The 12106-nt window shown below is 49.1% G+C and overlaps 1 protein-coding gene across 5 annotated transcripts in view; it reads right to left on the bottom strand.

Annotated features, from left to right (window-relative positions):
• Window positions 1-6284, bottom strand: part of Slco5a1 (solute carrier organic anion transporter family member 5A1) — a 125615-nt gene extending 119331 nt beyond the window's left edge. For 3 of the 5 annotated variants that reach the window (XM_052175951.1, XM_052175953.1, XM_052175954.1), the window contains exons 1-2: window positions 6056-6284; window positions 3095-4476 (exon numbers count right to left, since the gene is read on the bottom strand). In XM_052175951.1, the coding sequence (XP_052031911.1) occupies window positions 3095-4001 (907 nt within the window). In that variant the 5' untranslated portion in view covers window positions 4002-4476; window positions 6056-6284. The remainder of the gene's footprint in view (window positions 1-3094; window positions 4477-6055) is intronic. The other 2 variants (XM_052175950.1, XM_052175952.1) reach the window with 1 other exon arrangement.
• Window positions 6285-12106: the final 5822 nt, after the last annotated feature.

The raw sequence follows: 12106 nt of genomic DNA, 5'->3' as shown, positions 1-12106 counted from the left end.
AGGATGCATATGACACAACATGTGTGTGGACGTCAGATGTCAGCTTTTAGGAGTAACTCTTCTCTCCTTCCACAGAGTGAGTCCCACGAATCAGACCCAGGTCATCAGACCTGGCGGCAAGCGCCACTAACTACTGAGCCATCCCACCAGCCCCACCAGGGACTCTTCTAGAGCCAACATAGTATCACACACACATACACCCCCCTCTGAGATACATTTACAAGTCATGGGCTAGTTTCCCACCCAACTTATTACTAATACTGACAAAGCTTTCTTTATACTCAAAGCCAACACTAAAGCTGTATCCTCACAGTGGAGTCAGGGATGTCAGTGAGTAGAAGTCCCGTCGTTGAATCTATGTCCTCATTTCTTCTTCAGTTAGACCCACCTGAATGCTAACGTAAAGCTTTGCCAGGATGAAGACATACAATTACACCCCCACCCACATTACTTCAGGTACCTGTTCCTGTCCCCCAGTTTCTAAGGGGCTCTGTGGCATTAGGTTACTTGTTGCTGTTTGCTGGAAAGATTGACTAGGAAGGTCAGAAAAGAGAAGAAGGATGATACAGACGTCAGCTTTGTGAAGAAATAACATGAGGTGTTTTACCGTCCCCACACTCTAACTGGTAAACATTGCTTGTATTCTGGGAAAACAGTAGTCTCCTAGTCTTAACTCGTTCAGAAGGAATCTATAATGCCCATTTTAAAGGTTTTGATCAGGTGTGTTAGTATGTGCCTGTTACCTTAGCACCCAAGAAGTCGAGGCAGAAGGACTGAAAGTTCAAAGCCATCCTAGACTACAAACTTAATGAATCCTGGCCAACCCAGATTCCACTGGGAGTCTCTTTCTAAGAAAAAAAAATCTTGTTTTGATTACTAAAATTAATTTAATGTGAGTCATAATTATGTTGGGGTTTCCTTTAAGATGTATCTTAAGGTAGTCCTCAATCTATAATTATTTCAAAAAAAGTCAAAAGGTCTTTTCACACACACACACAGAGGTTGAGACATTTTCTGCATTATAAAAGCTACAATAGCAAATGGCCAAATGTAATTATATTAGTAAGTGACCTTTGAGGACTTTCAGATTTTAACATAGTAATTATAAAAGAATTTGGGTGGCAACTGAAATTTGAATTTGGAAAGCTGTTTGACAATATTAGGTAACGGGTCTTAACTTTCTTACCATGTGGGTACATCTACCAGTATGGAAAAAAATGCATTTATTTGTTTCTCTGTTTGTTTATCTACTTACTGTTAGTTCCAGAGAGAAATTCTAGGGCACCTTCCATGAGACGAGTATTGTACAGCCCAGCTACATTCCAATCCCAGAATACCCTGATTTCTAGTAGAGGCCCTCATGCTGAGGCCTAGTGGTGCCTACACCCTTAGCTCAGTGCTCCCTGTCAATCATACACACACATACTGGGGAGATGCTAGTAAGCTTCCCACATCAAATATACGCGCATATACGGAGACGCCTGTGAGCATGACAAAGTGAAGTTTGTGTTGTTGTTCGAGACAGTATCTCACCATGTAGCCCAGGGTGACCTTAAAAACATAGCAATCCTCTCACCTCACCCTCCCAAGTGCTGGAATTACAGGTGTCGGCCACCATACACAGCTGATAAAATGAGGAATGATTAAGTGTAGTAAGTAGGTATATTGATATTTATGTCACCATTGTTTAAGCTTTCCACATTAGGTGTTAGAAAACATGGAGGTGTGGTAACTAGTCTCCTCCACTCACAGGAAAAATTCTTGTGGGTTTATTTACTAACAAAGTTAAGTTAGAAACTCTCCAAGGGCAGTGGGTGAACTGAAGACAAAGTATAGCCCTCCCTCACTGACCATCTTCTTCGCTCTCTTGGAAAATCCCATTCAGACGTTGAGGAATCTACCTATCAACACATAGCTAAGAAGTTACTAAACAACAACAAAAAGAACTTTTACACTGGCCAGGTAGAGAGCCCCTTGGTGAAGTCTAAGCCAGAAACTCAGTCTTAGGGAGGGAGGGAGGGAGAGGCAAGAGGGAAGGGAGAGAGAGAGAAAGAGAGAGAGAGAGAGAGAGAGAGAGAGAGAGAGAGAGAGAGAGAGAGAGAGGAGAAGCAACACCCAAGGTTGTCCTGTAGTGTGCACACAGATGTGCGCACACACACACACACACACACACACACACAGTGGCTTTAGGTGGTTTAAGTGACTCCAGCAAAACAGAGCACAGAGCACTTAGCTGGAATAACTGCACCGATCCTTTCCAGGCTTCAAATCCATCTTTTAGTGCACTTTTGAAGGAGCAGTTACTACTGCAGAGAGATGCTGACAACCACCAAAGTTACGTCTAGGAAGTCAGTTATCCCGCTCCCTACCTGGCTGACCTCCCAGGGGCACTCTGAACTTGTCCCAAACACCTCTGTCTGCTGTGCTCTCAAATGAAAGTCAAGGAACAAAACCCAAGAGCCTGTGTTCTTCAGAAGACAGTAATGAACTCTCACAAACTCCAGTCACTGCGGTCTGCCAAGCCCAATGAAAACAGCCTTGGATAAACCCATGGCCCATGCTGCTGCCTCCTCATGGGCAGACATAACTTACTCATCTGCTGTTTTTCAGGCTTTGTTGGTGCTGGGTGATCAGACATGTTCAGAATACATTTATGGAAGCCACACAGCGTATGTGGTATGGCTACCCCATCATCTGTTTTTGGGGATGTGAAATAGGTAATAACGGAAAATGATGACTCAAAACTGCTGGTGAGCTCTCCTCTTTTCTGGTCATTTCTAGAAAGGAAAGCTTAGAAGATATACTTGACAAATAGAGGTTTCCCAGTGGTGGACAGCAAGAGGAAAAGGCCCTGTTCTATCCTATTGTTCAGCCTTTGTATTGGGTGAGAAAAGACAACTGTGAAATTTGTCTGAAAATTAGTTCAACTCTTTATCCCAAACTGAAAACATACCACACCAAAAGCAGAACTCAAAAGGAGTGAACCATACGCTTATCATATTTGAAAATACAAAAGATTGTGTTCCTTTGTATTTGGGGAAGAAAAGGAATGGTGCTATGAGCCAACTACGTGCCTGAGAATTACAAGTCTTACCTAGGTACAAGGACGCATTGTCTTTCTTGACGTTGTCATCTAAATAAGTTGGCCCCAGGGTGTAAATTGGTGTAGAGCCCATTCCAATGAGAACCTGTGCACAAACGAATAAAGCCACGTAGATCCAGTGACTATTTCCTCCCGAGTCCTTGGGACAGGGAGGGGGCTCCAAGACTGCCGTGGAGTTGCCATTCTGACAAAGGCCATCGTTGGAGGCTGAGTCGTTCAACTCTTGGATTTGATAGGGAGGCGAGATAAAGTGAGGTAAAGCGAAGAGCGCAGCCCCGATGGCGATAAGAAGTCCACCCACCGCCAGCCACAGAGGCCTTCGCCCACGGCCACCAAAGTAGCTGACGAACACCACCACCACCAGGTTTCCTATATCAAAGCAGCTGACCAGCAGCCCTGACTCAGAGCTCTTCAGGCTATAGCGCCTTTCGATGGTGGTGATAACACTGCTCAGGTACCCAGAGACCATTAATGCCTGGATGAAAGTCAGAAAACACATGCACACTAGGAAGCAGCGAGAATCCGTAAGGACCATGTAGAGACACCTTCTCTCCTGAAGTGTGGCCAAAGTGGAAGATACTGACACAGTTTTGCTGGGGTCTATCCTGTGGTTACAGTCCATCTGTTCCATTGTAGTGCCCGCCGAGGTGGATGGAGCAGAAGGGCTGGGAACTATCAAGTTCCGTCCTAGATGTGTCTCCTGGCATTCAGTGCAGCCCAGGGCCAGTTTGCCATCTGCATTCCCAGCACTGGGATTCTGCCGGCAGGAGGCGCTGTGCAGGACCGGTAAACTCTTGGACCTGAAGGACTCTGATTCGCACTTGTCTTGGACAGCTCCTACCGAGGAAGATTCCTCTAGCTGCTCTTGGGCCCGGGACTGCGCAGTCCCTTCGTCCATGGCTCTTAAAATGTGATCGCTGATTCCATACAAGGCCTCCGGCACTTTTCATCCACCTGCACGAAGGGCTGATGCCGGGCTCACTCAGTCGTCCCCTCCTGAGACCCGGGCTGGGGATGGCAGAGCCTGGAAGCAGAACATCTCAGCAGCAGGGAGGTGCCCAGAGCATCCTGACCCCAGGCTCAACAAGAAGCTTTCGCCACCTTGTACCGGGGGAGGTAAAGGTCCGCGCGGTCCTTCGAGGAGCCCTGCTGGGTGTCCACCTCCCAGGGATAGCTCGCGGTAGGCGCTTAGCGCGTCCGGTGCTCATCCCCTCCGCCGCCGCCTCTCAGACGATGGCCAGAAGCTAGAGCGACCTGGGTCCAGTGTGGGGTCACTTAGCGCAAATGTCCGAACAACATCCCACTTTGTGGTTCCAGGGGTGTTCGGTGCCCACGGCAAAGCTTGTGACACACGGGGTCGTGAAGCTGCCGACCTGTAAAGCAGAGATTGGATGGTCAGAGAAGGTTGGCTGCTCTTGGGGCTGGCATCCCGGCGTCCGGGGACTAGTGCTAAGTAACCCCGTGGACCCCAGAGGGACCGAGGTGCTAGCCACGGGCTGAACCGTGCAGGAGGAACCCGCAGAGACTGCAGCCTCAAGTCCTGGAACAATGAGCAGCAGGCGGTCCGCCAAGAATCTCGCTCATTGTCTGCGGCGGGCCTGCCCCCGCCCCGCCCCTTTGCCTTAAACAGTGCGTTTGCTTTTATATGTTAATAATTATCAACCTGGCAGCTCTGACTCAAAGGCAGTGTCTTTTATTCCAGTGAACTAATAGCAACCTTCTGGTACTCCTACTCCGTGACTCAAAATAGAAGATTCCCAGAAGAACAAAGGAAAGTTTTTTTTTTTCCTTTTACAAGCACACAATACATTCCAGGTCTCAAATTTTAAAATACATTTTTAAGCAGTAGAAAGAAAACTACGTGTAGAAATGTGTGTGCACATTTGTCCCCTGGCACGTGTACGCGACGAGATGTGAATGCGTCTGCTCCATCAAACACCTACTTATTCAAAGCCAAAGACAGCGCGCTGGGGGGGGGGGGGGGAAGGGGGCGGTCAACATGCTTGCGTGGTTATTCTCTACACTAAAAATAGCCCCTTGCCGGAAAGAACTATATTCAATTACAAGTAACGAGGGCATTCAAGGCTGTGGCCCACGTTAAGTCCCAGAGCGCAAGGCTGAGCGAAACCGAAAATCAATTTGCTTTGAAGCCACAACCAAACAAAGAGACGCCAGCAAGCTGGCACAGCGTGCGCGAGGAGCCCACTGAAAGGGCTCAGCACAGGCGCGCCGGCCGGGAGGTGTGCTATTTGCCAAGCACACCCCGAGAACGTGAGGTGTGCGAAGGCCTGAAGTAAAACACACACACACACACACACACACACACACCAAAGAATTCACGGTGTGCGATCCAGTGCTTGGTTTGAATTCAGCGAGCGCTAACACAGATGCGCCCCCGCGGTAAACCCCGTTCTTAATCTTGGGAAACCCAATACTCCTCCGGGCCCCGCGGCGAAGTGCACCAGATGGGAGGCATTGGGGTTCCGCTGCGCTGGGTTTCCTTCTGAGCTTTTGTGTTGCTGCTGCGAAAAGAAAAGGGATGAGAGAGGCGGAGGGGCTGACCGAGGGGTGGCGGCCACCGCATTTCCCAGGATTGTTCCGGACTGGACTGCCAGTGGTTTGCAAACCCGGTCTTGGGCTCCGCCCGCTCACTCCTGCGCCTTCCCGGGGAACTCCACCCGTGGCTGCACGCCGAGCTGGGGAATCCCAGCGTCGGAGCCCCTAGCTGGGGGAACAGCCGCATCGCGGCGCAGACTCGGATGGGATGGACACGCGGATCCCCGCCCCGAGCTCTCGGAACCAACGCGGAATCCCAGGGACACCCCCCGCACGCACACGCGCACACACACGCACATACACACACACACACGCACACACACGCAGCCCGTGGGAGGACAGAACCGCCGAGGACAGCTCGCCGCTCTGCTAGGCGCCCAAGCTTTCGCAACTCACTAGCTAGGGTGCCTGCCGACCAATCTGCCGGGCTGGGAGAGGAGCGGCCGCTGTAGGGCAGCGGTGGTGCGGGAAGATGGGCCAGCCGCCTGCTGAGACGGTCTTGGGTCCTTCCGCCGAGAAATCAGGGAGTGAGACTGCGAGTCGAGCTGGCAAACTCTTCCCCCAACCTCTGGTCTGTCACCCAAACCTCTTCTCCCCAGATAGACACACGCGCACAGAGAAGCGCCAGGACCGGAGCAGCAGAGGGCGCAGGCGCGCGGGCAGCCACCCAGCCCAGCCCTCAGGCAACCAGCCACCCTGCTGCCCTTCATCTCACAGTGGGAAGACGACCTGCACCGAAGCCCCAAGGGTGCGGGTGTCTTAAAAAGTCACCAACGTGGACAGAGGGACCATTTCGTGTAAAGTACTTCTATTGGCTTCTACCATGTTCACCACACACCGTGTCTTTTCTACCATAGCAGATTCTGGGGACCAAAGTGCAACAAGATCCCTGATCTTAGGGAAACTTGTCTTGCTCTCCCCCATCCCCAAATTATCCACGTAAAGGATTCTATACAGTGCATTCTATACAGTGTGCTACTGCAGAACTTGACAACCATTAACCTTCCTGTCCAGATCAAGAAGGTCCCTTGCAAAGGCACAGAGGCATGGCACAAGTAAATCGGTTTTCTCATTGCTGAGAAGAAACTGGAGACATGGAGCAGAGGACCGGACTACAAGAGCGGCAGAGAACAGGACGCAGGGGTTTTGTGACTTGTGTATTGTCAGTACAGAAGGCTCTGCCTTTCTTACCAGAAATAGCTTTGTCAATGGTGGTAGACTGTTGTGAGACAAGCTAGGAATATTGATATGAGATGAAGCAGGGAGACAGAAAACAGGTTGAGAAGAGAGAAGTGGCTAGCCTGACTAGGCCGATGGGGGGTGGGAGCACGGGGGGGGGGGGGGGCCTCCGGATCTCACACGTGAGTGGTGAACACAGTCTAAACCAAAACATGAAAGGAGAGGCATACTGCTTGGTCTCATTCTATGAAGATTGGGTTTGAAATGCCATGAGACCTTCCTAGGGCGCACACCCCATAAGCTATGGTGTAGAAGGTGCTCAGAAGGTTTGCACTAAGCGTGTAGATTAGTAGTTATTAGCTGCTAAGATGCATGAGAAAGGATTAGTGACTAGGGCAGATTCCAAAGTGAGGAGGGGTGAAGGCTAAAGTTGGGACCCTGAATATATTAAGATCTGAGAAGGAGAAGGGGGGAGGAGAAAGAGGAGGAGGAAGAAGAGGAAGAAAAGAAGAAGAGGAGGAGGAAGAAGAGGAGGAAGAAGAGGAAGAAAAGAAGAAGAGGAGGAGGAAGAGGAGGAGGAAGAGGTGGTGGAGGAAGAGGAAGAAATGGAAAAAGGATAAAAGAAAGAAAAATAAGACCAGAAGCAGGAACCAGAGAAGTACAGAAAAGTGGAGAAAAAGTGGGTGTTACTGAGGCAGAAGTCAGCAGATAAAAGAAGGAACTGAAGTAGAAGGCCCTTCGTGCTCACCCACTGGCTGTACCAATGAGACTTTATTTCAGGGGGAAAAAGGAGAGGAAGGGGAGAGTGAGAGAGAGAGATCTGGAGACTCGCTTTAGAGGGCCTGGGTTTGATTCCCAGAACCTACGTGGTGGTGTGCTACAGTCATCCTTAACTCCAGTCCCAGAGGACTGACACCACTACTCGCCGCCGCCGTGAGAACTGCATGAAGCAGCCTGTTCTAGCAGCCACTGCTCTCTATTCTCTCCCCTCTCACTGGATGGCATCTCGACTTGTGACTCTCGAGAATCCCACTTCAGTCAAACAACTTCCAAGGCTACAGATGACCTTTAAAGGGCAAGGCACCTAAGAGGAGCCCGGGTGTGCTCGCAGCCCCACAGATGCAGCAGGAACATGGCAGTGGCCAGGCTGACTAGTCACTATTTCCTCCTTCCCTGTCACTGTCCATTCAAACCTGTGGTCATTTATCCCCAACAGTGTGACTTCAACCGCTGCACTAATTCCCTCTGCTGATAAACTAACAAAACTATGTGGTTGCTTCCTGTACATAACTGGTTTTCAGAGTTCATCCAGATCTAAACAGAATTGATCTACAGCCTCATATCTGCCTCTAAGCTCCTGTCCTATTCTTCCATTCCAGCCCTTGACCCCAGACATCAGCTGCTCTGGAGCAAACTTGATCCCTTACATCAGGTGCTAGGGCTTCCCGACTCAAAGCTGAACAGTCATATTCCTGGAACCCGCTCTGTTTAGTCATGGGCAATTACCAGACTCAAACTAGAAAGGATTCTAAGAGCATGTAGGATTGTGTTATTGTTTACCGCTAACATAGAGTCATAAACTGTAGACAGAATTTTAAAAGGTTCAATTAGCTGCTCACAAACGTTCTGGATGGAATGTTTCCTTTACTGTTTCTTTGATAATTTGTGTTCGATAGATATTATGGTGGGAAACATCATGAATGAGCAACATAGCTCACCTCATAATCTGCAAGAAAGAAATCGGAAGAACAGGAGGGAAAGGGAGAGAGAGGAGAGCCTCTTTCTGTCCCTTCCTGAGAAGATGGACCACAAGAATGCCCACGTTGTGCCCTGCCACTTGACTTAGACAGAGTGGCTTTGTAACCCTGGCCCAGCATTCCTGCATCATTTTCCTGCCTCAGCCTCCTGAATGCTGCGATGGCAGATCCCTCGCCCAGGCTGGCTCAGCCTCCTGAATGCTGCCATGACAGAGCCCTCCCCCAGGCTGGCTCAATCCCCTTTGCAAAGGACTGAGGAAGGGTAAGAGGTAACTAAGTCACACAGTACAGACAGTGTAGAGAAAGACCCAAATGGAGCCCCGCCCACTGTACAACTGATGCTCCTGGCTACCTCCTTCATCTTCCCTCCCAGCTTTGCTGTAATCTTAGAAAGACCCACCGGTCAAGACAAAGCTAGTCTATAGGCAGGCGTGGTTGATGGGTTTGTTCAATGAAGGGGGCATAAAAAGAGAGAGAGGGGTTTAGGGAGTGCGGCACGGCAGTGTGGGGGAAGGGGGTGCCTAGGCCGGCCCATGCCCAGGCACCTCTCCCCCCTGAGGGACCACATGCACACAGACATGGTATAGACTTGAGTTTATTCAGGGCAGAGGATGGGAGTTAACGGTATAGTAGAGGTAGAGAAAGGCAGAGAGAGAGAGTAGAGAGTAGATACGTGGAGGCCGGCCATGCCCACATGGAGAGAGGGGGGAGGGGAGGAGAGCCCAAGGGGCAGAGAGGTGAGAGTGCCAGGAGGCAAGAGCAATGAGAGAGAGAGGGAGAGAGGGAGAGAGAGAGAGAGGAGGGGCAAGTAGCCCCTTTTATAGTGGGCCAGGTCTATGGGGCGGGGCATCCCTGGCTGTTGCCAGGTAAGTGTGGGGTGGAGCTTAGACAGAATACTAACAGTGGTGTCTTTTGTACATGCCCCAAGCTTCTTTGCGTATCTTCCTTAATGGGCAGCGAGAGGCTGCCAGAGCCTTCCAGAACAAATATATAATGAAACCCACCCCTCTCCCCACCCCAGAACACTGCTACTCCAGACAGCACCAGCCCCCACCCTATAAACTGAGAAATTGCTAGTCATCCTGAGGAAGGTGAAACCTGACCTTGTCCCCTGAGAGCCAATCTTGTCAAAGAGCCCTGAGATCAATCATGGCTTCCTGAGGTCTTGAAACACAAACACCACATAAAACAATTCTTTCAACAACAATAGCCCACATAAAGGCAGGGAACTGTGCACAGCAATCAGAACAGGCCATTTAGATGCTGCAAGGCTGGTCATCATGAAATAATAGGACTTAAATAATAGGTGAGTCGTCACACCCTATTCCCGCTATGGACACTGGGGCTACTAATATCTAAGTCACTGGGGTACTAATATCTAAGTCACTGGGGTACTAATATCTAAGTCACTGGGGTACTAATATCTGAGTCACTGGGGTACTAATATCTAAGCCACTGGGGTACTAATATCTAAGTCACTGGGGTACTAATATCTAAGTCACTGGGGTACTAATATCTGAGTCACTGGGGTACTAATATCTGAGTCACTGGGGTACTAATATCTGAGTCACTGGGGTACTAATATCTGAGTCACTGGGGTACTAATATCTGAGTCACTGGGGTACTAATATCTGAGTCACTGGGGTACTAATATCTGAGTCACTGGGGTACTAATATCTAAGCCACTGGGGTACTAATATCTAAGTGGAGCTTGGCTGAGCTGAGAGATGCGTAGACATGTAGGAACGGATGCGTCTGTTGATGAGGTGGAACTGCAACTGCTTAGAGAAATCTGCTGCTCCTCCTTTACTTGGCTGCACAAGTGACATTCCACACCGGGAGAAAACTGGGATTTCCAAACTGAAAACGAGTCTTTGTAAGAGCGTTAGTTCACATTAGGCCTAAGGTGGATTAGACCTGGGAAAAGGACACGTGCGCTTTGCCCCGCGGTCCCTGCCTGCTTCATCCTGTTTGCTTGCATTTCGTCTGCCGGGCTCTTTTCATGGTGCTCTGTTTGCCTCGAACTCCTTATACAGCTCACACTGGCTTCAAAGTCACAGGAATCCTCCTGCCTCAGCCTCCCCCGCCCCACCCCAGGTGCTAGGGATTATAATCATGCATCACCATGCTCAGCATAATTCTTCACTTTTTAAAAAAAAAAATACTTCTAGAAAGAAAGATCTGGAGCTTAGATAACTGTTTTTAGTACTCCTAAAAGAATATCTTTTTATGTATTAATTGGTAGCTTTAACGAGCCCAAAAAACAAAAACAAATAAAAAACCAAGAGCAAGCAAAGAAATCTAATCTTTTGAAAAATTAATAAAATTAGCTCCAGCACGGGCTGTAATCAGCCTCCTGCACACGGCAGGATACTGCCTGACTTGTGCCAGAATGTAGAGATAAGATGGGGGATGTGCACAGGTAAGGAGGAGTCCCTGCCTACCAACCGTCAGCCGAAACAAACCTGCTTTCAGGACCATTACTTACCTTGAGTATTTGTCACAGGTAAGGAAAACTGACTACTACAGCCAGCCAGCACCTGATAAAGGCGTCTGGGATAGAAACAGACACTCTGAGGCAGGAAGTCTCCCAGACAGCTGAACTGCTGGGAATGCTGGAACTTTACCAAAAAAAAGTAAGTAGGAGAGGAAAGATGGTCCACTCGTGAGTAGCCAGCAGTGGTGGCACGCACTGTCCGTCCCAGGGCTCAGGAGCTCTGCCTTAGGGGCCAGCCTGGTCTACAGAGAGAGTACCAGAGCAACCAGGGCTACAGAGAAACCTCGTCTCAAAAAACAAAAGGGAGGAGAAATTTAGAGTCTCACCTCTAAGCGACAGAAACCCATCCAAGCTTTCTATCCAGTGTGGGGAGAGAGACAGGTAGAAATGTATGAAGATGAATTTCTCATGGAGGGAAGGGAGCAGAGGAGTGACCAATGGTGTCGGTGGAGAGGAGAGGCCGCGTCTGTTCCAGACACCTTTACCAGGTGTTGAGCGGCATGTGCTCTTCTGCTTTCCATGCCTGCCACAAACACTCCAGCAGGACGTTTGCTTTTGGCTCTTCAGTCATGTGATTGTTAAGAACTCAGATCCTCTGGAAGAGCGACCAGCGCACTGACCCTCCAGACCCACTATTTCAGTATTTTATGGCCATGATTCCCTTAGACCTCCCAAAACAACTAAAAGTGGATTTGACCTGACACTTTGTTTTGAATTCCTACAGAATACAAGTCTACACCAAATTCTGGTTATTTCAATCTCCAATGACACTTTTAAAAAATTGTGTCATAAAATCTAAGATTCTATTAAAAGACTCCCAGTAAACTTCTGGGAAATAGGGGTAATATTAGAAGTCTAACATTCCCAATGTTCTATTTCAGAAGGGGCTGCCCACCTCAGGGTGAAGACATTTTAAAATGGCTGCTTTTTATTAATCCTCTTGGTATTGCACACCTGACAGGGTTTTGTTTGGTTACACTGTTGTTTGGTTTTGTTTGGTTTTCAGTTTCTGTT

This window comes from Apodemus sylvaticus, chromosome 3, assembly GCF_947179515.1.
Source record: "Apodemus sylvaticus chromosome 3, mApoSyl1.1, whole genome shotgun sequence".
In the NCBI taxonomy this organism is placed as follows: domain Eukaryota; kingdom Metazoa; phylum Chordata; class Mammalia; order Rodentia; family Muridae; genus Apodemus; species Apodemus sylvaticus.
Note: the sequence above shows the minus strand (reverse complement) of the source record. Positions and strands in the feature narration are given on the sequence as shown.